This window comes from Gallus gallus, chromosome 12, assembly GCF_016699485.2.
Source record: "Gallus gallus isolate bGalGal1 chromosome 12, bGalGal1.mat.broiler.GRCg7b, whole genome shotgun sequence".
Lineage (NCBI taxonomy): Eukaryota > Metazoa > Chordata > Aves > Galliformes > Phasianidae > Gallus > Gallus gallus.
In genome coordinates this window covers 7,862,895-7,887,667 of record NC_052543.1, presented here as the reverse complement: position 1 = coordinate 7,887,667, position 24,773 = coordinate 7,862,895, and the positions used below count along the sequence as shown (strand labels likewise).

The following is a 24,773-nucleotide window of genomic DNA, read 5'->3' as shown; positions in this document are numbered from 1 at the left end:
GAATTTTAGCAGAAAAAAATTCATTACATAGCTAGAAATGTGTTTTCATGATACGGGATTTTATTAAGATAGCCTTTCACACTCAAAGACTGTTCCCTCAACAACTGCAATCAGCTTCCTTCTCTGCATGTGTCTCAGCTATTGCTGAGAGGCAAAGGTTGAGATGGGTGATTCCACGGCACTGAATTCGTTGCAACCAATTGGTTCTACTGAGGCTTATCTGGGACTTAAATAATTTGAAACAAGAAAATATGCTGAATAGCAAACTAACAGGTTGCCTTTGAAGAAGTAATCCTAATCTTGTAAATCTTGTCCATCTCTAATTTATCATTTTAGTTACACAACCTGAACACCAGCACCAGACACCAGGGTCCAGCCCTGACTTGTTTTCCACAGTTGTGGCAGAATGTTGTGGGACAGCTGTCACATGGTCTTCCATAGCTATACTCTACTTCTCTGCTTTTTAAATCATTAGTATCTGGTTTTGAACTTTTTAAAGATTTTCTCAGTCTCTATATATAGTACTGCACTTACACAATCGTAATTCTCAAATGGAATTATACGTATCTGTGAACAAACACATTGCTTATGTGTATGGATTGCTGCCCAATATCCTTATCTATCTGTGCAAAACTGTGGGAGTAAAACAGAAGAAAAATAAAATACTTTTGAGGAATCTGGCTCTATCTGCTTTGTTGTGTTTTTTTTTCTATGAGCTCTCTTTGTACTTTCTCTGTAGTCACAGTTATTAGAAGTGACAGAATCAACAGAAAAATCAGCAACCATCCAAAGCTCTGCCCATCTTTCTTGCTGAATTTGACATAAACCCACTTGAAGATTAAAATAAGAGTTTTCGTATCTTTAATAAAATAAGAAAAGGACATGTCATGAGTACTTGTGCACACTGACCTGAAGCCCCAAGTCCCAGAATGTAAGGCTGCTGCTAAAAGTTTTAATATATTTAAAATTTTTGTGCAAATGTGAATCACAGTGTCCTGCACTATTTCACCAATAGTGTAAGTCTCATTGCACAGCCCAGTACTTCTTGTTATACCAATCTAATTTCAGGTTCAGGCATTAGTGAATAAGTCTGGAAAGTGCAGTAAACCCACATTTGCAGGTATTTGAAAAGCACGGGGACATGTAAAACATCCCGAAAGTTATTAAATCATAGATGCTGTACGTTTATAACTATTTGGAAGTTGCCAGAACTTTGATATTTCCTCAGCAGTTTAAGTGGGCAGGGTAATTTTTTCTAGCTGGAGCCCTGTTCATTTAAAAATAGTATCAGATAACTTTTCCAGATTGGTAAAATTGCAGCAGTATTTTGCTTCACATTATGCTTTTACATAATTTTTCATGAAAAAACTGCCATTAAAAAAGTCCCTGTTCAATATGCAAGATCTACAGTTCAGCTATTGCTTTGGCAGTTCTAACTGATAGACTACTATCGCAATCAGCAAAATATATAAATGATTATAAAACACCCCTGGAGTTATTAATTAGACATGATTTGGAATAAAAGATGTATTTAGACCTGGCTTTACTCTAGTCAGGCCTTGTAAAGGGACAGGGGTTATATCCAGAGCTGACTGATAGAAAGGGATTTAAGTAATCACTGGCATTTTATTTTAATATATATTTTCCAAATACTGTGGAAAAAAGAAATTGTTAAAATCATTCAGTTGTATACTTCACCAATGAACCAGTTCTTTCATATATGTGTGTGTGTATATATATATATATATATATAAAAATAAATTTTAAATTTCACTTCCATCGTTACATGTGTATACATGCTTGCATACAAAAACGGCATGTGTGATCCCAGCTCCCAAAAGAAAGCACACTCCATAGTCAATTTCAAAAAGTCCTGAGGAAGACTCACATGGTGCAATGGATATTCTGGTGGAACGTCAGACAGAATGGAAGGCCAGTGTAAAAATGATTGCATAAGTATTTGAACTGAAAAACACTTAACACTTCCCTTTGGTTTATGATGAACCATTCCTTGTATGCACTATGATAAACGTAAGAGTTTTAAGCATTCCAAATTAAAATAATGGGCTTAGAATGGCCATGAGATATTTGCAACAATTTTCTTTGATGAGTACATGGAAAGGTGCTCATAAAATTCACTGTACTTACGTCCAGTAAGCTATGGGCACTGTCGCTACTCTCTTTGTTTGTTCTACACATGGCCTGGTAGTCATAAAGTGTAATTCTACAGAGAAGAACAGAAAACTGCTTGACTAAAAGGAGAAAACACAGTGGAGTAAACATGGTGATATGAAACAGTCTGCCCCAAGTAGACAGGAAAAAAAAGAAACGGAAAGGCAGCAGGGAAAAGACGGAAAGGGATTATTAAAATACACGTTGCACAAAGGAGAATAAAGGTGAGAAACTACGTGAAAACTTTGTAAGGATTTTATCAGACTGCAGAACAAAGAGAAGGTGTAACTGGGAGAAAAAAAAGGAAAGATATACATACAGTGTAACACACAATGAGATAAACAACGTGAGGAAGAGGAGAATACACATTCAACACGATGCTTAAACAATTGGTTCTGGACTGAGATCAGCACATTTAGCCCCAGAAAGTAAAAGAACCTATGCATTTGAGGGGCTTCTCACAACAGAACACTCAAACTTCACAAAAGGCAAAATGTCACTTCCACAGTTTTAACATCTCCAATGTAACAAATTTGAAATAACACAGTATTGCTTCCAAAGAGAAAAGTGAAATTTCAGTGTATTCATGGGACAGCCAATTAAGGAAGGTTGGGTTTCCTTTCGTATCATTTCATGAGGGCAAGTATTTCATGTCAGGTATCTGTTCCAATCAACATATGCTAGAAGCCTCCTCAGATGCATAGTAAATGGCAGTTTCTTTCTGTTTCTGATTTTACTCATTGACACACTTCAGAGATCTAAATGTAAAATCCAGAACTCAGAGATAGTATATGGAGTTGTGATTATTTCTCTAAATCTGTCCGTCCATAGAACAATTAACAGATTACATCCATCCATAAAAAGAAGTTAACATCAGTAGCAGATGTAAAGAATCTGTAGCTGATAAGTTGCAATGAATGTAGATACATGAATGTTACCAGCTTAATTGAATATATCCATTTGACTTTTGCATCATCAGAGTGACAAGAGAACACAATTGGACATATATGTCTTAAAGATGTATGAGATGGGACTTCAACATTTTGCAGTGTGTGCCTTGCTTCTAAGTGAAGTGGAAAGGAGCGCACACAAGTTCAGCTATGGAAGGGATGTCCCAGAAGCTGCCAAAACCAGGTCATGAATTGCATTCAGTACCACCATAAGGCATTCTGCACTGCATGCCATGAAACGTAGCAACCTGTACCAACAAAACATTTCAAACTATTATGGTAGAAACTGTATACAAATTTTTTCTGATCTAATTTTGTGACAGCAACCATCACTAAAATCTTCTTTACTATGCACTGTATTTTCTTTTTGGCTTACAGGCAAAATATCTAAATATATTGGATCTCGCAGCTTCAGCTAAACATTTAGTACTTGGTCATAGGGCTTACATCATTCATTTCATCTTATTTTCAAAATAGAAATGGCTAGAAAGCCATTGTTTTGTGGACTGGCAGAGAGAGGCACATGGTAGACAAACGCATAACTAGAGACCTAAACATGGGTGTAAGTTGAACACTGACCATCTTTGGCAGAATCACGCCCACAGCCAGATCCGCGCGCACAGATCTGCCAAGACAAACAGAGCAGTACATGGTGTAAGCTGTGCTGCCTCTATGGCATGCAGTAATACACCACTTTCCCTAGCATTCTTTTCCTTTATTTTTTTTCCCCTTTAGCCATGGTCAGAATAAAACCCCCATAAGGTAATCTCTACAGCTTGCCTTTCCAGTCCTGAATGACTTGACTATTTTATTCCTCTGCTGTTAAGAACTCTGCTGTATGTCCACACGGACCTGCTAGTGACGGTGGCAAGAGACACGTGCACATACAAAACAGTTTAAGAATTTTAACGTGTTCTCTGCAAAGCAGTCGAAGAATTATACTTGGATGAAATGGTCTTATCAATCTTGAGTGCTACGAGTTGAATAGCACTCAACTTCGTCTTCATTCTTTGTAAGAAGTTTCATAATAATTTTGGTGACCTTTCATTTTGTATTGGAAAATGCAATAATTTTCTCAACTTTCAGATCATACACTAGAACCTCTTGGTCAATCTTTGTTGAATCTTTGTTTTCCAGTTAAGAAGTGTTAACCAAATACTGTTATTGTGCACCGATATTATATATTTGGAAAAAAACCTTCTCCCCTACCCCAGTCTGTATGCCTGTTAGTATTACAGGTAAGACAGACAGAATAAATAGTTTCTTGAAATGCTCAAAGATAAAAGATTGAAGTTTGTGCTCACACAAATAATCTGATATTGTATAACACAATATAACTGATATTGTGCCACAACATGCTAGATTTGTGTATTATTGTACTGTATTGTATGAAGTAAAAAATCTAGAAGTGTATTATGAATAACTAGAATAAATATGTTAAAATTTGTGTAGCTAAATAACACCTCACTTAAAAGGGATAAAATACTAAAGTTTTGAGTGATGGAAGAGAAGAAGAATCTCATCAGTATGGAACACTACAAAGTTGTTCTCTGGAATTGCTAGAATATCATCTATGGATGATAAAACAAGCTTAACTGTAGTAAATACATTTGAAGTTGTTTCCACAGTGAAGATTCTGGTTCAGGAACAAGTTTGCCAAAAAAAAAAAAAAAAAAAAAAAAAAAAAAAAAAAAAAAAAAAAAGGAGAGAGAGAAAAAATTTAAAAAGGGCCAATCTTTACAAAAGTGCGTGACAGATGTAAAAAAAGCCTGGAAGAGTTGGAAAGAGTTCTAGTTTTTAACCAAGTATTCCCATGTCAGTGACTTTCAGAGTGGGCAGGTTCAACACCTATCTGAAAGTTTCTGAAGACTACTCAAACTACTGTAATACATAATGTACAAAATATACCTGCCAAAACATTATTGCCAAACGATCTTACAAAGACCTGATTCTTCCATGCTAAAAACAAAAAGGAATTTTGCACTTCACTTCAAAGATCTGTGGACGAAGCCCATAGCCATGTTGAAATCCGAACACTACAACATATTGAATCAATTCTAGACTCTCTGTCTCTATGAATGGTATTGAAGCTCAGTATAAACGAGTTCCAAGGCACTAACAAATTCAAATACAGTTTTGCTTTGTTTTGTTTTTATACTTGTAAATGTAATAGTGAGAGCCTTCCAGCCTTATTCCTTCCAAAGGCTACTACAGTATTGGTAGTCAAAACAGTACTCTAAGGCACTGCAGTGCTTCTGTGTTCAGGTGTCGTTTCTTGAGTGTTATTTTATTGCTAATGTCTTTGAGATTTTACCAAATAATCTTTCCCTCATTCAGACAGATTTAACTCACTGTTGCAGAAAGAAAGGCTTCCAGATTACCCTTTTTGAAGTGATTGTGTTACAGTTTTAAATAACTGTTTGCAGCTACCCGTATCCTTTTCAACTGACTATACTTAGCGAACATAATTGCCTGCTTCCCACAATCTAATTTTAAACCCATCTAGATGCTCAATTCCATTCTGTGTATTACAGCACTCCACAGGAGAGCTTTGCTAAAGACAACATGACGGGCTTTCTAACATCCTCACACTGCTAACTGCTCCCATTCCCACACCTCATCACTGAAGTCTGCACAGGAATTGGTTTCAACATTAGACAAAGGAGAAACCCAGGCTGTGTGTAACTGTCTTGAGCTAGTGGAAGATAACTTTCTGAAAATTAAATGAGGTGTGCAACTTCAGGACACAAATACATTTCAGTGAAAAACTTTTAAATGTTTATTTTCAGATATAGTGAATTCCAGCCTTGTACTCTGCAACAAGAAAGTGCAAATCTAGTTCAAGAAAATTAAGACCTTCCAGCGGTACAGGCTATACCAACAGATGTTCTCGATTGCTTTCATCTACTAATCTATATTTTCAGCATACCTATGGATTTCTAGGTGGCAGTGTGAAATATCATCACTGATAACAGCTGAAGGATTTTCATGGCATAACATTGCAAATACCTTGTCATCAGTTCAAGATAGTTGGGGATTTTCAAATAATGTATAGGAATAATACACTTCTTATCATGGAATAAACACAAGAAATGAAGTGCAGAAAACAAGTATAGGAAACCAGTGATAAAGGAAGTCCTAATTTTTTGATGCTGCTAATTCCAGGTGGTCTATGTGAGAATTCACAGTGACTATAGCTTACTATAGCTTACTTCTGGTGGCAAGGCGTTCATTAACTCAGACAGAAGGTGTGTAGCCTGCCCCATACTCTTGCAAGGAGGAGGAGGAGGGACAGTATTGAATGTTGTGAAGAATAAACTAGTGTCTTAAGTCTGGAGAGGGTCCCTGTTGGGACATAGCAGCACAGCATATGAAGTTCTGTACTGTTTCTTTTCTGGCTCTCCTTTCATTTACAAATCATCAATACCCAGAAGCAGTCAAACTAATATTTTTCATCACCAAAGAAATGAAAAAAAAAAAGCTTAAAAATAAATCAGAGCATTTTGAGAAAACGAACTTGTCATCACATACCTTTGCTTTTAATTCAGCTATTCCTAGTTGCCAAAGTGCTCCAGAGCATAAAATGTATAAAACCCACAGCTCAGTCTGCATTTCCAGCTTATGGAATGACAATTCATTTACACTGTACGTGTCTGAGCTTCTCCTTAGGTGGGTTCAAGGATCCCAAAATATTAATACTCTCTGTGAAATTAGTAGCAATACTTAGAGAGATCTAAATTCAAACTACACTGAAACTGTTCTGAGACATTAATTTTAGATGTCACAAGGACAAGATAGGAGCAGAAAACATCCACACAGCAAGAGGAGAGTTTCAGAGCATGAGTACAAGATGTACATCTGGCAAACGTGAAAAAAATCAGGTCTAGTTCCTTGTCATTGGTGATGACAAGAGGGCAGTGAAGTATGTTATTTTGTACCTACAAGCAGCATGCAGCTAGGAACAAGGTCTGTTTGTAACCCTGCACTAGACAGTCTGCTGTATTATTCTCTTTGACAGCTATTTCATTGATGAAAATGGCAAGTCACTCTTCAGAGCAGGATAATTATATATTATTCATCTAGAAGTTGAAAAATCACTGTGTATGCTTAAAAAATGCAGATGACAGTTAATACAGAAGATGATAACAATGTTTGAAATAAATTGCGAAGTTCATTAATTTTTTTATCAGGACATACAGCGAAGCAACACTTTTAAACTGTAAGAGGGTAGATTTAAATTGCATATAAAGAAGAAATTTTTCATTATGAGTGTGCTGAGACACTGAAAGAGGTCACCCAGAGAAGCTGTGGCTGTCTTATCACCGGAGATGTTCAAAGTCGGGTTGGATGGTCTTTGAGCAATCTGACCTAGTGAAAGATGTCTGCACCCATGTTAGAGGGGTAGGACTACAAGAGCTTCAGAAATAAATCACTTCTGAAGATAGAATCTTTATAATCAACATTTATCCAGTAACAGATTCAGTAAACCCATCTGGAATTGTTCCTTTACCCTAGTACTAATCTTCCCCAAAGTACAGATCTACATTCAGAAACATTTCCTAATAAACACAAAATGAATGTCATTATATTTTTAAAGATTAAATCAATGACTGTAGAAATACACATGAAAATAAATACAATTTCTAAATATAGCGGCATCATATTCACAAAATTTCAAGAATATTTACCTGAATCAAATGCTTAAACAAGACAATGTGGACTAAACTAAACAGAAGAATATCCTTCATTTGGAGGTTGTGCTGCCTCAGTGGGAATTAGCAACAATCAAACAGTTACTGTTTTCATAATTTGGCTTTAAGAATGTTTTGCTGTCTTGGAGTGGCTTAGCAAAGGGTTTTGAATTTTTGTATGATCTTATAACCCGAAGGCAAAAGACTTGTTCGGTTTGGAGTATAAAGTGAGTTAAGTCAGGGAGATGAAAGTCAGCCCCTATGTGAGCGCATTTAGAGAACACAGGTGAAGGATTAGGACTACACTGTGCCACAAGGGCATAAACAGTATGCATTATTCGCTAGGAAACATGTGAGAAAGATAAAGGAACAGAGGATGAAACAGGAAGAAATCAGGGAAGCCCTCAAAGCAACAAGAGCTTATTAGAGTGAGCCTTAGTATCTGGAAAAGCTGGAACTCAGGGATGCACCATTTCAGTCAACTATCCTGACAACACCATGAGACACCAAAACACAGATTTCTTCTCAGAAACAAGACCATGCCTGGTGGAAGCAAAACTGTTAAGACAAAATGATGCTGCTTCCATATTTGTCTTATAGAATTGCTTAACTTTCCATGTACTGGAAAGTATCAAGCTGTTTTCAAGTCAAGAGATTAAATTTTCTATAACAGATTTGTTAAACTCATTTATTTGGGGATCTCATTACTTTGATGGCTCTTGATTTTCCTAACGTTATTGTTTTTCTTTATATTTTCATTTTTTTTCCCCCACTGTTTTTACATAAGCAGAGTACTGAGGAATCTATAAAGAAACATTTTTTTTTCTGTTATGTGAAGCAGATACTTTTCCATAAGCACATCTTAATTTATTTAATAATGAATTTAAATTATGTTTTAACTATTTAATTGTATGCAATATTCAGGGTATAAGGTAAACATTATTTTGCTAAAAGAAATCACAGAACATCACGTTGCTGTGGAGACACTGATACCATTTTTTCCTCTAAATATAAAATCCATAAACTAAGAAAATATACACACGTATATACATAAATAGAATTCAAAAGAAGTACTGAGTTTAAAGAAATTAGGGAGGGAAGGAGGTATTTAAGTTCACTTTAAAAAATAAACAGCTAACACAGAAATTGAATTTCATCCTGCTGCAGGTTGAAAAGAAATATAGTCAGGGGCAAACAACCCCCTTTTGTTTAACACCTCCAGCTCAATCCTGAAAAGAACTTCTCTATCCCTCCGAATGAGTGGTAGTTGAGTGAACTCACAAAGGGTTATTTCATTCCTTTTGTAGCCAGAGAGCCTGCAAGCCGGTATGAATCTGCCAGGCAGCAGCACTTATCTGCCCTCCTACTCAGGTTCTTGGTAGCAAAGCAAGAGAGGGCTCCCATCCCCACAGTTATGGGGCATGTCAGGAAACTCTTCTGCAGACAAGATCAGGCACTGTGGAACCTTCTACCTCTAAAACAAATGAAAAAGGAGCAAGACCAGACCTGAGAGGGCAATTTTAGATTTATTTCAGCTGTTGGTTGGTAGATCTTGTATTAGAAATAAGTTGCAAGGAAGGATGGGCTCTGGAATGAATGGCTAAGATCAGAGCTTGGTCTCTCATTTTGCCTTCATGCTAAGAGAAGCAATAGTAAAGGTAATGCAATCAGTATCTTGTTGTGCCCTCAAGATAATATATTTTGCCACTGCACCATTCCATTTTTTTTTCTCTTCTCTTATTCCATAAGATAAATAAATACTGGAAAAAACAACTTCTCTTAATTAATAACCTTAAAAATACAGCACAGGTGCTTGAGTTGTTCATTAGAGGCAACAAAGATTTTTTATTCAAGTTGGTAGAATAATTTATATTAAAGGTCTCATCCAGCACAGCTCGAAGACAGTTTGTTTTCTGTTGCTACACTGAACTATCTGCTGTACAGCAGAAAAAGCAGGTGGCTCATTTAGTGCAATTACACCACTTTGATTCTCTCCCGTTTTTAACTGATTGGCAATGACCGCTTTATTGTGCTTAAATAATTGGCTCATTGTGTTTACATTTCTTTAGCTCACAGCTCTGTTTCATGGGACTAGTGGCTTCATTATCTGTAACTCCCTTACAGCTCCAGACCAGAAATATCCTGATCCAATGATCCACGTCAAATTGGTGCCCATCGCAGCTTAGGTGGAATACTCAAGCCGTGCAGCCTTTGTTATCTCAACTGAGGTGCTCACCACCAACAGTTGTTCAGTATATGCACTGTCTGAAAGCCTTTCTAGGCAGGACAGAACAAAATGTGACAAATCAAAGCTTTATCCTTCGATTTTAGCTGCACTTCTTTGTTTGCATTAAATAAAATTCTCCAGCTATTGTATAAACAGACCTTTCCATTGTGGAGCTCATTCTATAAATAGGAATTACTTCACTTCCTTTTACAGCACGTTAAGAACATAGTGCTAAACACATAAAGGCTGCAACCCTCAAAGAACGAGGATGTGGGATGATTCAGTGCGCGCTAGATCTTTCTATTTCAGGTCAGTCATTTACTGTGAGTGGTATTCAGCTACAATGCACAGAGTAAAAGCTTTCTACCTATAATACACATGAAAAGCTTTCTGCCTTTAAGAGAGCTGCTATGCCCAGCAAACACACACCAACCATCTGTCTTGAAAGCCTCTGTGTACACCCTACATGCAGTAACTAAATTTAGTGGGTGATGGGGACAATGATGTGTCATTTTTTTATGCTAGAAATGCACAGGAAGATAAAAGTGAAAAGTGCTATGCACATGGACTGCACTTCTCTCATGTTCTTGCACAAGCTGGAAGGGGACAAAGGGATAAGGAACAGTTCTTAGGATGTGTGAAAGCTATGAAGACTTTGGTGCTGAGTTATAGGGAAAAGTTTTCTTACTTTTCCAGGGTGCTTAATTTATTTCAAAGGACAACACATCAAATCACCATTAGCTATACTGTCATGATGATAGTACGATTAAGTCAATAGTCACAGAAATGTTCAAAGGTCGGTTAACGTGTGAGGCAAAAGAATTACTGGCAGAACACTTTTAGAACAGTAGGGCATCATTAACTATGTGATTTGAGCAATCTCCAACTTTTTACAGGTCAAGATGTTTAATGCTTCATCAGTGATTTGCTCTAGAGCCATTTAGAATTGTTCAGTAGTAGATTCGGTCTAATCTCATTTTCGCTTGAGCACAGTGGGAACAAGAAAAGCACAAGGTTTTAGCATCACAGTCCAACAAAAAAGGAACTCCCTGTAGACTGTCTCTAAAATGTTTAATGAAATGTGCATGGTATCAAATTATACCAAGGTCATACAGAAGAAAGGCATAACGAGAATCCAGCCAAGCTGTCAATTTTGGCCTTCTTCTATATGATTTTGGCTTTATTTTGTTGGAGTTTTTTTTGAAACATTTTGTATGAGATAAAACATTAATGTAATTCTTACCTCTTAAAGGAGCCCATTGTTAGCAATTTGTTCATCACAGCCCCTTCAACCTCCCCAAAAAAGTTACCAGTCTACAAGGGAAAAATACAAAAAATTACCAGATGTAGAAAAAATGCAAAACAAAAATGGATGTAATTTAAACTGGCATATCCTAGGATCTGACAAGAGTCAGTTTGACAGCTACATAGATAGGTTTTCAGGACTATTGCTACATAAAAACTGAAGAGGACTTCGTAGTCATGGCAAGTTATACAGACTAAATTATTACCCCTGAGCAGATGCGAGAGCTTATACAATAGATTGAGGGACATTATATAACATCTAATACCGGAAATAAAAGCCATCCCAACCTAAAGCTTGCAAAGGAAACACATTAATCTGATCACAAACCCTTGTGATTAAAATGTTACTCAGAAAGATATAAACACGTTGTGAGAGGATTTCATAAGCGGTCATAAAAAAGCATTGTTTATAATTCCTGCATGACCTGTTTAAGGAGCCAGGACAGTACATTTCATCAGTCCTAGAAATTTTAACTTCATTCAAAGTCATTTTATACTTAAAACCACTCAGCTTGATGAATTACTCATTTTGTCCTTGCTCAGTAGATGTGGACTAATAAAAATAAATCTCTTTTGAGAAAGCAAACATTCACGTTATGAATTTGGTATGCAACATGGAAGTGACTCCATTTTCTGTAGCCATTCACATGGAATTCACAAATCTTGTACGTACAGCATTTCTTTTTTTCTAGGTTGGGAAGACATTTTCTCAACCGAGGACCTCAACTCCCATAAGGATTGGATATGTTCCCCATCGTGTTTAAAGGGAGAAATCCCACAATTTATTGGTGGAAAGGGCACTACACTCTCAAATTGCACAAATTCCATAGGTTTTGTATGAACTAAACCCCAATTCCATTACAAGGAACTTACTTGACCTCAAGTATGCACCTGGGAGTTTGCAGGCAGAGAAGTTACAGTCCAAGCCAAGAAAATGCATTCCTCTACCTAAAAAGCAAGTATTGCCTTTTTTCTTTTTTTTAACTCAGGGGAAACTTGGAACATTTTCCAAAACATATGAGTGTGCAAAATCTCCTAGAAACAAGAGGAACATTTGTAGTTTATAAGACTAAAAATACTAGCTTCAATAGCCCTAGTTGACTGATGAAGAAAGATTATCCTAACTATGGGAGAGGCAGTCAGCTAACGTCAAAAATCCCAAACCATAAATGACTAGTATAACCTTAGATAGCAATAAACATGATTTATTAAGTTATGCTTCAGTCTTATGAAGACATTTCAGTGACAGTTCTTTCCACAAAAGCTCCATTTGTAAATGCTAGTTCTCCCCAAAGTAGTAACACCCAGACAATTGTTATTTTTTAATATATTTGGATTTAGTGGTAACTCAGATGAAGAATTACAGTGCCCCAGGACAAGACTTTTAGAGTGGTTCAGGCCATTTTTGGCAAGTCCAAAGAAAAACAGCGCTGAAATAAGCCCAGAAAGGTGAGTAACTAAAAAGGCATCATCCCACTTCCCTATTCCTTCCTTCCCCAACAAAGAAAGAGTGTATACATACATATATATAAATATGTGTGTGTAAAAACCATATACTGTAATTATCATACTATTACGATAGTGTTACATCGACAAAACTGATCGTCTGTGGCTTGGACCTGTTCTAACTAATGGTTGAGTTTAATAGCAGTTAAGCAGCAAAATATTTTGAAGGAGCTACCAGTGCTGGATATGGCAGAACAGGAATTAGCACCTTATGCCATGACACGGTAGGAACATTTTCTCCCTATATATGTACAAGATTCCATAAATCTTACCAGTAGGGTTCTTGAAAAATCTGCATTTTATCACCTGTTTCCTGACATTCTGTCAGCAGTGTATGATTCTCAGATACTTTCCTTCTTGCCCAGAAAACAGATATGCTAGTTTGGCTTTTAGACTCACATTTTTGATGCTTTACCAGTAGCAATTTGAAATCTAAGTCATTACACATGTTTAGCCTAATGTTTGTCCAGCATTGTCCATAATAGATTCTTCAAGGGAATATGTAATGGCTAGTATCAGGTGAACTACCAAAGGAAAAATGTCTTCCTAATCATATTTATTGGTTGTAGGCAACTACCAGCTAGCAAATGAGCTACAAAAATACCATACACAATTGTACACACAGTTGCACACAATGGGGAGAATAACCAGATAAAAAGTTTTCAGTGCATCAAGACTATTCTACGAGTGTCACTCTTAGGGTCAACTAAGTAAAAATACACTCTTGATACGTAGAGGAAAAAAAAAAAACAACACTGTTTCTAACATAACATTTAAGTAACATCATATTTTTGGTTCATATAATTTTATGGGTCCATCTTGGAATTATATTCACAACATGCTTGACATTCCAAAAGGATAAGGCAATGTATGTAATAAAGTAAAACAAAATATTAAATTTCAGTCCTTGGTTTTGCATGTAAGACAATATATTGTGAAGAATGACTACTTCAAAGCATAGCACATTAGCTGTTGAGCAGTTAATGCTCTAGTATAGTATAGGAAGGACAACAGTTTCAGAAAAAGTTTGCTTCCCTTGTTTATTGCTTGTTAACACACTTTTCAAAGTGTCAACCAAAATGGAACAAGGTACAGAGGGACAGTGAGGAAAGGTTATCCAGCAACTTCAGAGCTATGAAAAAAAACATCTGTATCTTTTTACTTTCAGGAGTGTTAGATTTAAGGTTGCTGTATGTCATGTTTTTAGTCTAAAAGCAAAATGCTCAGTTTGGCTTCTTTTTCATCATCCACTTAGAGGTTCGTTTTTTTGTAGCTCTCCTCTCAAGTCACTCTTCTAAGTCACCCAGAGCTCTTTATGATAGCTATGTTCCTCAGTAACCAACCTCGTCACAACAAATTTAATTCACCTAAGGGCTAAGTAAGAGTATGTGTACTTTCTATTCACAGTATCAACACATAAAAGAAATTCAACTTCAGACAACTCTGGCATAATTGGGGCACCATCCCAACTGTTTCCAGGCAAAGTTAATGAGGATAGTGGTGGGTTCTTCATAAAGCTCACAGAATTGAACTACCATACATTCTTCAGTCATTTTCCATGAAGCAGAGCAAGTCAATGTTTTGAATGGTCTATATTTATCATCATCCTTGTCCTATATATTGTGGTGTTTAGTTTTAATCCACCAGTAACTGTAATGTACTCAGAAAGTAAATTCAACAAACAGCTGCATATCATTTCATTATCTGAAGTTTGAATACATGAGTTCTACATCCCCAGCCTCCTCACTCTCTTCTCACCCCTTACTGGTGGCAAAATTCCAGACTCTTTCTTCTGGGGGTAAAAAGTTCTTATGGAAGACAGACCTTCTTGCAGCAAAAAAAGCCCTCCGAGGGAATGTTTCGGAGTTTAAGAGCAGAACCCACACCAGTGGGAGATAGAAACTGAGCTTTTGTCCAGTGGAGCTCACGTTTTATTGATGGAAGTTTTCAATGTTATGCTACTAGTTACTTAACATTTTAAGACAGTGACCTATTTAAGAATAACAACCGTGCTACACGAGAAGGCTGAATAAAAATCTTACACTTACCTGCCCATAGTCTTCAGACACTAGGATAAATCCATTGTTGTCTATTAGGTAACAGTTGATTGCCTGAAAAAGTAATACCAACATACAGTTCTAACTTTGGTTTTGGGATGCAGTAGGAATTTTGTTATTTCGTTTACTTCCATATGACTTCTAAATGAATAAAGCCTCAGGTTCTTCTAATGGTTTACCTAACTTCTAACTGTAGTCTCCACCAATGAGATGTTATCTGATTTAGACTTTTACGCACATAGTTCATGCAGAACAAAAGGATGTATATAGAAAGAGAGGATATAAGATGAACAGTAAACAAATATGAAAAGAACAGGGTCAGTGTTTTTCTTGTTTTTTTGTTTTGTTTTTTTTAATTCATTCTTTAAAGTATTTCCTTGCAACAAACTTGCAAAGGCACAGAGCTGCTACTCCTGATGGCTTATCCTGTGTTGGGAGAAAAACATCAGCACAATGTCATTACCCTAATGATGTACTAATGAAAACACAGTATCTGCCTGGAGGACTAACAGGGGACCAGGTAATATTTTTTAATTTGGTCAGTGGGGGAGGGAACCAGAAACTTCTGCATAAGAGGCCCCACAGGTCTCCTAAAGCTTTTCAAATTGTGTTTTTAATTGGGAACTGGATCCAGAGGTAAGACTGTTAGCTTTTCGTAGGTCAGACTTATAACTTGTATAAAGCAAGATAAACTGAAATCAGTGCTTCCCCCTATACATTCATGCTCTATTTTAACCTCAAGTGAGTTATTTGCTACAGGCAAAGTTTTAATTACTGTGCTTCAGAGTTTAAGCATAAGGTACAACTCAAACCATGATATAACTCAGTTTCTCTTCATCATTGCCAAAAACCTACCTCAGTGTTAAATCTATAACATATTTCTATCATTGGTCTAAATCAACGAATATTTCTAGTGACATTTTTGTGAAAAAAAAAGAAAAAAAGAAAAAAAAAAAAAAAAAAGAGTAGGATGTTTTCCAATACAGAAATCATCATGGCTTTGCTCTTAATTCAAAACCTTTCCTGCTGTGAAGAGGCTGAACAGAAAGATGATGAAATGTACCTTCTGCTACACTCTGCGCATGCAGCAAAACTTTTTTGCAGTTTTAGAAAGGAAAGCATGGGTGATTCTTCAGCAGCACTTGTGCAGTTTGATTTTTCAAGATTTCTGAGTGAGTCTCATTCTTACTCTGCCCATGTATTATTTCTGTTCTGTGGGACTTCAGAGGAAGAGAGATTTGCAGAAATGTTGGCCTGAAGATTTTTATTTTATTTTATTTTATTTATTTATTTTTTGAAAGGGAAAAAAAATCAAAGAAACTCAAACCAGGCAGAAGTTTGAAAAGAATGTCATTCCCTAACGCAAATGTAGGATATGCGTTCTAATAGGGGAAACTAAGCTGCAAACCACCCCAGTGGCAGAAAACTTGTCAAAAAGGAAGTTTGAAACAACTAATTTCCAACCTTTGATCTGCCAGAAAACCAAAAATTGGCAAATGCAACGTGAAAAGTTGATGATGCTGGCAAAGATCTGAGTAGAGCTAATGCATTCAGAAGAGGCAGCTACTTAACCTCAGTGGTGTGCGAAGAGTGGAATTTCAGAAGTAGACTGTAACTCCAGAACACTTCTCTCCCTTAAGTAAAGCATAAACCTCCCACGAACTTTATAGGAGAGGAGCTAAGTCAACAAAGACCTCTTTCAAGGATACATATTTGCAGTCCTCCTGCATGAAAGATTAATCTAAAGACAGGGTATTAGAAATAGTATTTCTCTGCAGCGTAGAAAATAATGAAGAGTAGTTTCACTGGACAAGAGAGAAAGTGGGCATCATTTCATAGCTCATGGATTATCTAGTCGGAAAACCACTGTCCTGACAAAAGGATTAGTAATCGTGTATCGAATCTCTACGCCATTATCATGCAATTAGTATTTTTCAAATTTTAAAATTATATTAATGACTTAGGATTGGTATTTCCTATGGGCAGTTGGAAGAATTTGCATTTTTCTGTGTGAAGATAGTAGGGTTTCTACTTCTATCCATTTTAGAAACTGAGAAATTTAGGCCATTCATTCACCTACCCACCAGCAAGATAAATAACTTTTGCTATTCAGTACTGCATTAAAGAATCATTTTCAAATGAAATTTAGCACTGACAAAGCACAGTAGGGTGCATTTACTTGTCCGCTATATCAGCAAATCTCAAACAGAAAATGTCAAATGCAAAATTAATGCATAGGATAATAACATTTGCATAGACTAGAGCTGTATGAAAAAGGTTTAATTCACAATGGCTCACAGGTGTTGGAAGTGAACTATGCACAGGTTTGCCCAAAGGTTCAAGTTCAGTGAACTTGAGATTTCAAGGGAATGTTCCATAGGTAGAGAGTCCCCGAGCTTGTAAAATACAGCAGGCATGAAGTCCAGAATAAACACACCAAGAATGTTGACTGAGGTCTGAGAACACATTTGGAGCACAGTAACTTTGATCAAGTTCAAGTCCTCTATGTATTTGTCACAGCTCCAATATATAACAGTAATGGAATGTTATATGGGTTACGAAACCAAATATGAAAAAAGAAAGAAAACAAAAAACTAAAATAAAATGTGAGGCACTTGAAAAACAAGAAAAAAAAGAGCAAATCCAAAGCTGTAAAAGAATAGAAAAAAATTATTTCTGAGGAATTGCAAATCTGTCACACTACTGTATTCTACAATCAAAATTATCACAAGGACTCGTCAACTAATTCTGTGTGAATATCGTGCCTATTTCTATTGATTTCATTTCTTAATACTTTTAAATGCTTTAATTTGTATAGTAATTGATCAGCAAAGATTTTCTTCCTGTTGAGTTAAGGCAGCTTTGAAATATTAAAGAATACCTATAGTATTTGGCTGAGTCAAATTAATAGATAGTATATTTTGTCATTACAAAAATAAAATAAAATAAAAATCTTGGAACATCTACGTTACTCAGGTTCACACTATTACTGAATTTCTCCCTGTGCATATGTGGTTCCTGCTGGTGTCAAGTGAAAATAGCTGAATAGCTTTTGAACGAACTGTGCTTTCTTTGCATATGAATGCAATAACAAAGGAAGTTCTGCATGACTATGTAGCAAAGCGTATGCCTATTTTTACTAACTAGACAAAGGAACAAAATGAATAAAGTGGATTATTTTTAGAATATTGGAATCTTTATTACTGTATACTTGGTTCTTTGTCATGATGTACTAAAAGTACTTCTCCAGTCATGATAATATCCCTAAGCTCTTGCTCTGATGAAGCAGCTAAACATGCTTTACACAAGAAAATATGTACCATTACTGTGGTACAAATGGACTGAGGTCTGTTTCATGCCAAAGATGGTGTGATCATCATACTTCTGTGTTTTGGCTTACTGCAATTTTTTCCAATTATTTCTTACTATTTCTGTCTTCCAACAGTTACACTCAGAGGTTCTGGTATATGAGGTATAGTTTATAGTAAGTTTTGCTGATTTGATCTGCTGAAGAAGTCAATGCTTAACTTTTGTAATTGCTGATGTCTCAAGTTTCATCTTCATCCCTGGAATGGTTTTTGTGAATTTCATACTATAGAATCACAGAATCCTTAAGAGTTGGAAGGGACCTCTGAGGGTCATCTAGTTCAGCTCCCCTGCAATGAACAGGGACATCACAGCTAGATCAGACTGCCCAGTGCCTTATCCTGCCTTGCCTTGAAAGTCTCCAAGGAAACTGAATTTATGAATCTATGTCGATGGACTCATCTTTCAATAAAACACATTTCAGTGTCAGAGTATTTGGAGTTATGAAGTAAAATCCTACCAGTGAAATTTCTAAATTTCTAAGACTGATTATGCATCATTTAAACTTTTTATACATGAATTTACACCAAATTAATCCAAAAATTAAAATCAAATTGTTTGCCTTATATATATATATACATATACATATGTATATATTTATATAAAATGTGATAATAGCAAATGACAGAAAGGTCTCCTCAAATAGATTTGTGAACACTTTTGACCATAGAAGTTATTTCACTTTATGTAACTATATTTGTCAACACTGATTTTTTTTTAATGTGCTGAACAGCCATGAATAAATTTAGTGCTACACAACATACTCCCAATGAATCTACTATGGAATAGGTAGGAATGCAGTCAAGACAGCAATAGAGGTGAAAAAGATGGTGATTTCAGGGAAAATACATTAACATAGGACATACAGCATCTCTGCAAAAAGAATGGAGAGTCTCATTCAAAGGCTAAAATAGTCAGAGACTCTTACATAGAGACTAGAAATCAGATAAGAAGCGACAGCAGGGAGAGGGAGAAAATAGACTTATGGAATAATACAAATAATACATTGTGGTACCTATTTTAAGAATTAGTGACAGAAACTTATGAGAACTTCAAGATCTTTGGAAGAAACAGCTTCAAGAGAAGAGATGAGGAGGGGCTGCTTAAACACCAGAGTTTGCAGAACAGTATTTCAGCTTGCTGCATGAGTACTGTATGTAGCACTTTGTTGAAAAGGGTGTAAATGGCAGCAAAAACTGAGGCTACACTGACTACTCACGTCGGGTGATACTGAGAGCAGCTGGCCTGAAAACAACTGAGCATGTATAAAACGAAATAAAACAGAATAAAACTGTATAAAAACTTTATAGTTGTATAAAAAATGTTGTTCTACGTTAAAAAAGATTGTAAAAAATATTACATCAGCACAAATTACAGAGGCAAACAGACGCTTGCTTTTCACATGTGTTTTGCAATAGTTCTTTAGGGCACTGTATAAAAAGTGGATCTCTTATTCATCTGATTATCTACTGTGGCTCTAGAATTACTATAATCATCATTTTTCAGGATAGTGCTTCTGAGTTATACAAATACAGCCTGTGGTTTTTATTTCTTGTCATATGAATTAAGGTTTCATCATACCTAAGTAAATGTATTTTGTTCTAGCACAGTTATCTGGTGATACCGGTCTCCTCCTACCATTGCTCAGTTTGGAGGTCACACAGAGATGTCATCACTAAATGTCTATGTTTTCTTCCAAAAAACCATTAAGAACTATATATGATACAATAATAAAAATGCAACCCTGATTTTCTACAATCTCATGCATCTAACTCCTCCACGCGTATAAATATAGCTTGTGCTTTGTTAACCTCTTTATGATTCTTTTAACTTACGATAAATTGCTTAATGGAAAGATCATATAGCCAGATATCACACACTTTGCAAAAATGCACAAAATACTTTATATATTATTTTCATCTACCAAAATAAACATTACTTAAAAAGCCACTTTGGTGTGTTAATAGAGAACTACTGACTCAGACTACTTCTTTCCTATCTCTGAAGTGTTATTTATGCATCCATTCTGCATATGCTCAACTTAAAATTTATGTTTTACGCAAGCATGAATATTACTGATTAGCTTCTATCTCAGGTGAACAATAGAGAAGATAAAAATACACCTTTGAGCATCTTCATGTGACTTCCAAAACTGGATTCATGAGCAAAATCTACTGCAATGCATATTTGAGGTATCGCTGTCAATCTCATAAATAAATGGATGTTCATGAGGAGTTACAAAATGAGTTTCACGACATAAATTGCATAATATTTGGAAGGCAATTCCTAATTACATCAGAGATTAATTTAGTCTGAACCTCTCACTGTACATTATAATCAACTTCACGTTCTACTGCAGTAGAAACATAAATGGAAAATAAAGATCTGTTAAATACTTACTTCATCATCACAACTTATTGCACATCTGCCATCAAGAGACGCACACTAGAGACAATATCAAAAATAAATATTTTCAATTTCAGCTTGATGATTATGAAAAATGACAGTTTCAGAATCAAGGTGAGTGCAATTATAATGATGTTGAAATTGATTATATTTTTTATCAAAGGCAGAAGTTTTAAAAGCAAGAGAAAGAAAATGTTACATCTGTTCACCAATCTTTTTCTGCTCCTGTCTGCACTCACACCGTATAACTTTCAAGTGTTTTAAACATCATCATCTCTTTTTTGTTAGAAGCTTGGAAATTGTTCATCAACAAGAATACATGATTTTCTAATGGGGGGGAGGGGTTGGAAATGCCTTTTAGGAGTTGTTCTCTGGAATCCTCGGGAAGTGTATGATTGTGTATGTTTGTGAATGCATGTTTATATATGTATGTGACTGCACATGCTATATCCTAAACATTTTAGCAGTAGTTAATCAAATACTACAGATGCCAAGCATGATTCAGTCACGTCATTTAGTTGATTGATTTAGGTGATGCTGCAATTAACCAAATGTCAGAAGAAAGGTACTAGGTTTGCTAGAAGGTGCAATTCTGCTATTACTGAAAATGAATAGGTAACACAGTTTAGTCTGCTGTTTTCCTTTTATCTGAAGGAGAAAATTAACATGTGTCAGATCAACAAAGCAACTCCTTATATATAACAACCTTTTTCTTTGCTTTCAGAAATATGGAATCAAGCGCACTGAATATCCTTTTCGTCTAACAATTAACTGGAAGGTATACCAGAAGACCTAACAACTTATGTGAGGTATATTTCAAATAAATTGCCTGTTTACAGCAATTTTGTGACAAAGTAATTGTGGATCAACTACGCAGTTAGAAAGATGTTGTGGATTCAATGACAAGGAAAATTTCCATTTAAAACATACCTGTCTGCTCGCTGTCCAAAATTTCCGCTGGAAAAATTCAAGTTTCATCTGGATACCTACAGCTGGGAAATACAGAAATAAAAACAGTATGTTATAGAATTGCTTCAAAATTATGATTTGAAATAAATCAAAAGCAGAAATAGTCCTATAATAAAGAGGGAAAGAAAGTCCCATAATAAAAAGACACTAGTGATTGAATAGGAGAGTGCATAATTATATGCCAAATTATTTATAGTTTGGTTAAACATGAAAATATTACTAATACAATGTGACAAATACACAAGGAAAACACTGAAATTACAGACATCTCCATATTACTCAAAAGAAACACAAGCTGAATATATTTATGTTCAAGCCTATCTCAAATTCATATTCTACTGATAGTAATACAATAGCTGTAGGAATACATTATATGTTTTACGTGCTGAAACACATGAACGTGTGCTGAAATAACAGGAGAATGTTGGTTAATATTTCAAGTGATTTTGTATGGGGAACTTGAACAAAATTTCGTTTTCTCATTCTTTCTGTTGTTGTGTTGTATCCACAGTAAGAATCATCTAAAAACATATTTAATTTTTTATCATTGGTAATTGTTTTTTGCAAAAAATAAACACACTGATGTCATGAACATATTTTTCTTTTGTATTAACAAGCAGGAAAAGATATGTACATAGCAGGTTATAAATAGTTTTTTACTATCGATAACTCATTGACGTTTTTGCTTAAGAGAGTAAGGACAGAAATCCATCCCTTCTTTAGAATGAAATCCAGAGGAAACTCTCCCCAACTGCATTTTATTGTCTAGTAATTTATTTTACAGTCAATGAGGAGATGCTGTCTGACAGCCATGCAACACATGTTTTCTACATCTGTTCTTTGCCTTTAGGTTCATTCCTAGTATGCAGGTGATCTGCACATCTCATTCCTTTTTCTGAAATGGAGGAAACACGTATTCTCAGGAAGTTTCCACAAAGAAATTTCGAACACAGAAATATCTGCTATACCAGTATTTGAAATTTCAATCTCACGTTACATTTGTAGTCATCCATTTCAGCATCTATGAATTAATGTAAACACTTATACCAGCTTATATTTCCTAGATTTCATCAAGCACAGTCTATGTCTTGTTTTACGTACATGAATATTTCAGTTCGAATCACTGAACAAACTGCATGATCAGCAGATACACAAGCAGGTATCACGCTGAGTCAAGGCCTAGACTTACCTTTAGCAGTCTAAGCATCAATCTTGTAAAGAAATCATTAAAATCTCTTTTCTCATGTAATCAAATTGTATGTATGTGTAACTTTATGCAGGAGTTTGGTCTAGATGACCTCAGGAGAATCCTCCCAGTCTGAACTATTTTATGATTCTCATAATAAAGACTAAAATTGTGAAGGAAAAAACTAACTATATAGTCTAGACTCTTAAATAAGAAGAAAACAAACATGTACTGAAGATCTTCCAGTGACCACTATAAATTTCATAGCATGAGACAGATTCTGAAAAGAAACAAGATATTTACAGGAAAGCTCATCTGTAAAACATTCCATGTGAGTATTTTAATCAGTTGCATAATGGAATGCTGTAGCATAAAGACATTTGAAATCCTGGGACTAATTTCTGTGAAATGTAGAGCATTCCTCTTCATGAGAATGAGAGGACACAGGCAGCTACAGCTTTGTTTTCATGGAATTAGCTCTATGAATTTTGATACTTAGGGAAACTATGATGGGATGTAAAAGACCACAGATGAATACTATACTTACTTTCTCTCAAGGAAACACCCGTGATTTCAAGAGTAATGTAGTTATTGTGGAAAGAAAAGGTCCAGACTATACCAGTTACTGTCTTCCTTCCTTTCTCAAGAATGATTCTGTTTATTTCTCTACCTAACTTCTAGAGGAGTTCTATCACTTATCTCTCAGGTACAGTACCATTGAATGAGGTAAACTTCAAAACTTAAACTTTTGCCTGCTCTGCTCAAGGTCATCCAGTCACAGTGGCATCTTTTCAAGTATAACACACAACAAAATACATATTTCCCAGATGATAGATTTGCAATCCTTGTAATTGTTTTGTTTTTGTTGTTGTTGTTTTTTAAATGAAAAGCTACATGATATGTACCTATGTTTCAAGATCTGAGGAGAAAACATATCTCCCATATACACTGTACAGAGAAAACAGCAATAGGTATTTGCTTTGAAGATGGGCATCTTCCTGTGAGATTTTCATCTCACCATTGTTCTACCTTTTTTTCCCTTCATGAAAAATGTGACATCACAATTTTCATGTTACTGAAAAACTTCTATATATCTTATGTGAGATACAATAAATGACACTTACGAAACTTTCCTATAATTCAGCTAATAAGTATAGGACTTAACCTTTATTTATAAGAATTAACATATATTTTTTTCAGTCTCTGAGGTGATACTAAAGCATCTTTACATGCTTTTCCCTGAGCTTTTCAAGAACACTGTAACCATTGCAGGATATTTTTTTGGCCAGGTTATCTAATGCCAAAACATCTACTCAAATATATTTCAAACAGATTCAGAACCAATATATTCCTATGAAAAATCTCTGGTTCTTCCGCATTCAGAACTTCAGAACAATATACTTGTGCTGGCATTTATGTTTGTATTTAAATTTATATTTTACAAGCTGGCTACATGTTCAGCTAATGGGAGCTACTGGAGAGGCATTAAGGCTCTTTCTTCACGTACCTGTCTATTTTCTGTAACACAAAATGTGTCATTTCAGATGAATACTGCAAATCCAAGTAATTGTGTCAACCATAATATCAAATTTACTTAGGCAACTTCAATAAACAGCTTTAATGCTATGCATGGATCACAGACATGAACTCTTCAACATTTCTTTCCTCTGTTTAATACAATGATTGGTATTCTGTGGCACATAATCTATGAAATAAGATGTTAAAGAACTACCAAGTTAATTTCTTAGCTCCATAATTTTTAAATAATCTATTTCCTTATGCAATTATGCCAAGCCTGAAGGTAATAATTCATTGTTTTGGATGCTGTTGGATGCTGTAAAGATAAAGTTATTGGGAAGGGCTCAACTTCTACAGAACTCAGGCCCGTTTAGTATCAAGGAAAAAAACGTAAGAAAACAAATAAATTATTTGAAGAGA

The 24,773-nt window shown here is 35.5% G+C and overlaps 1 protein-coding gene across 6 annotated transcripts in view; it reads right to left on the bottom strand.

The window, feature by feature from the left end:
• Window positions 1-24,773, bottom strand: part of CACNA2D3 (calcium voltage-gated channel auxiliary subunit alpha2delta 3) — a 409,731-nt gene that overhangs the window by 24,715 nt on the left and 360,243 nt on the right. For 3 of the 6 annotated variants that reach the window (XM_414338.8, XM_040646762.2, XM_015293405.4), the window contains 5 exons: window positions 21,611-21,672; window positions 20,675-20,719; window positions 14,900-14,962; window positions 11,284-11,354; window positions 2,149-2,224 (listed from right to left, as the gene is read on the bottom strand). In XM_414338.8, coding sequence (XP_414338.3) covers window positions 2,149-2,224; window positions 11,284-11,354; window positions 14,900-14,962; window positions 20,675-20,719; window positions 21,611-21,672 — 317 coding nt within the window. Of the gene's footprint in view, window positions 1-2,148; window positions 2,225-3,701; window positions 3,748-11,283; window positions 11,355-14,899; window positions 14,963-20,674; window positions 20,720-21,610; window positions 21,673-24,773 lie in introns of all 6 variants that reach the window. The other 3 variants (XR_005839457.2, XR_006931360.1, XM_025154606.3) reach the window with 2 other exon arrangements.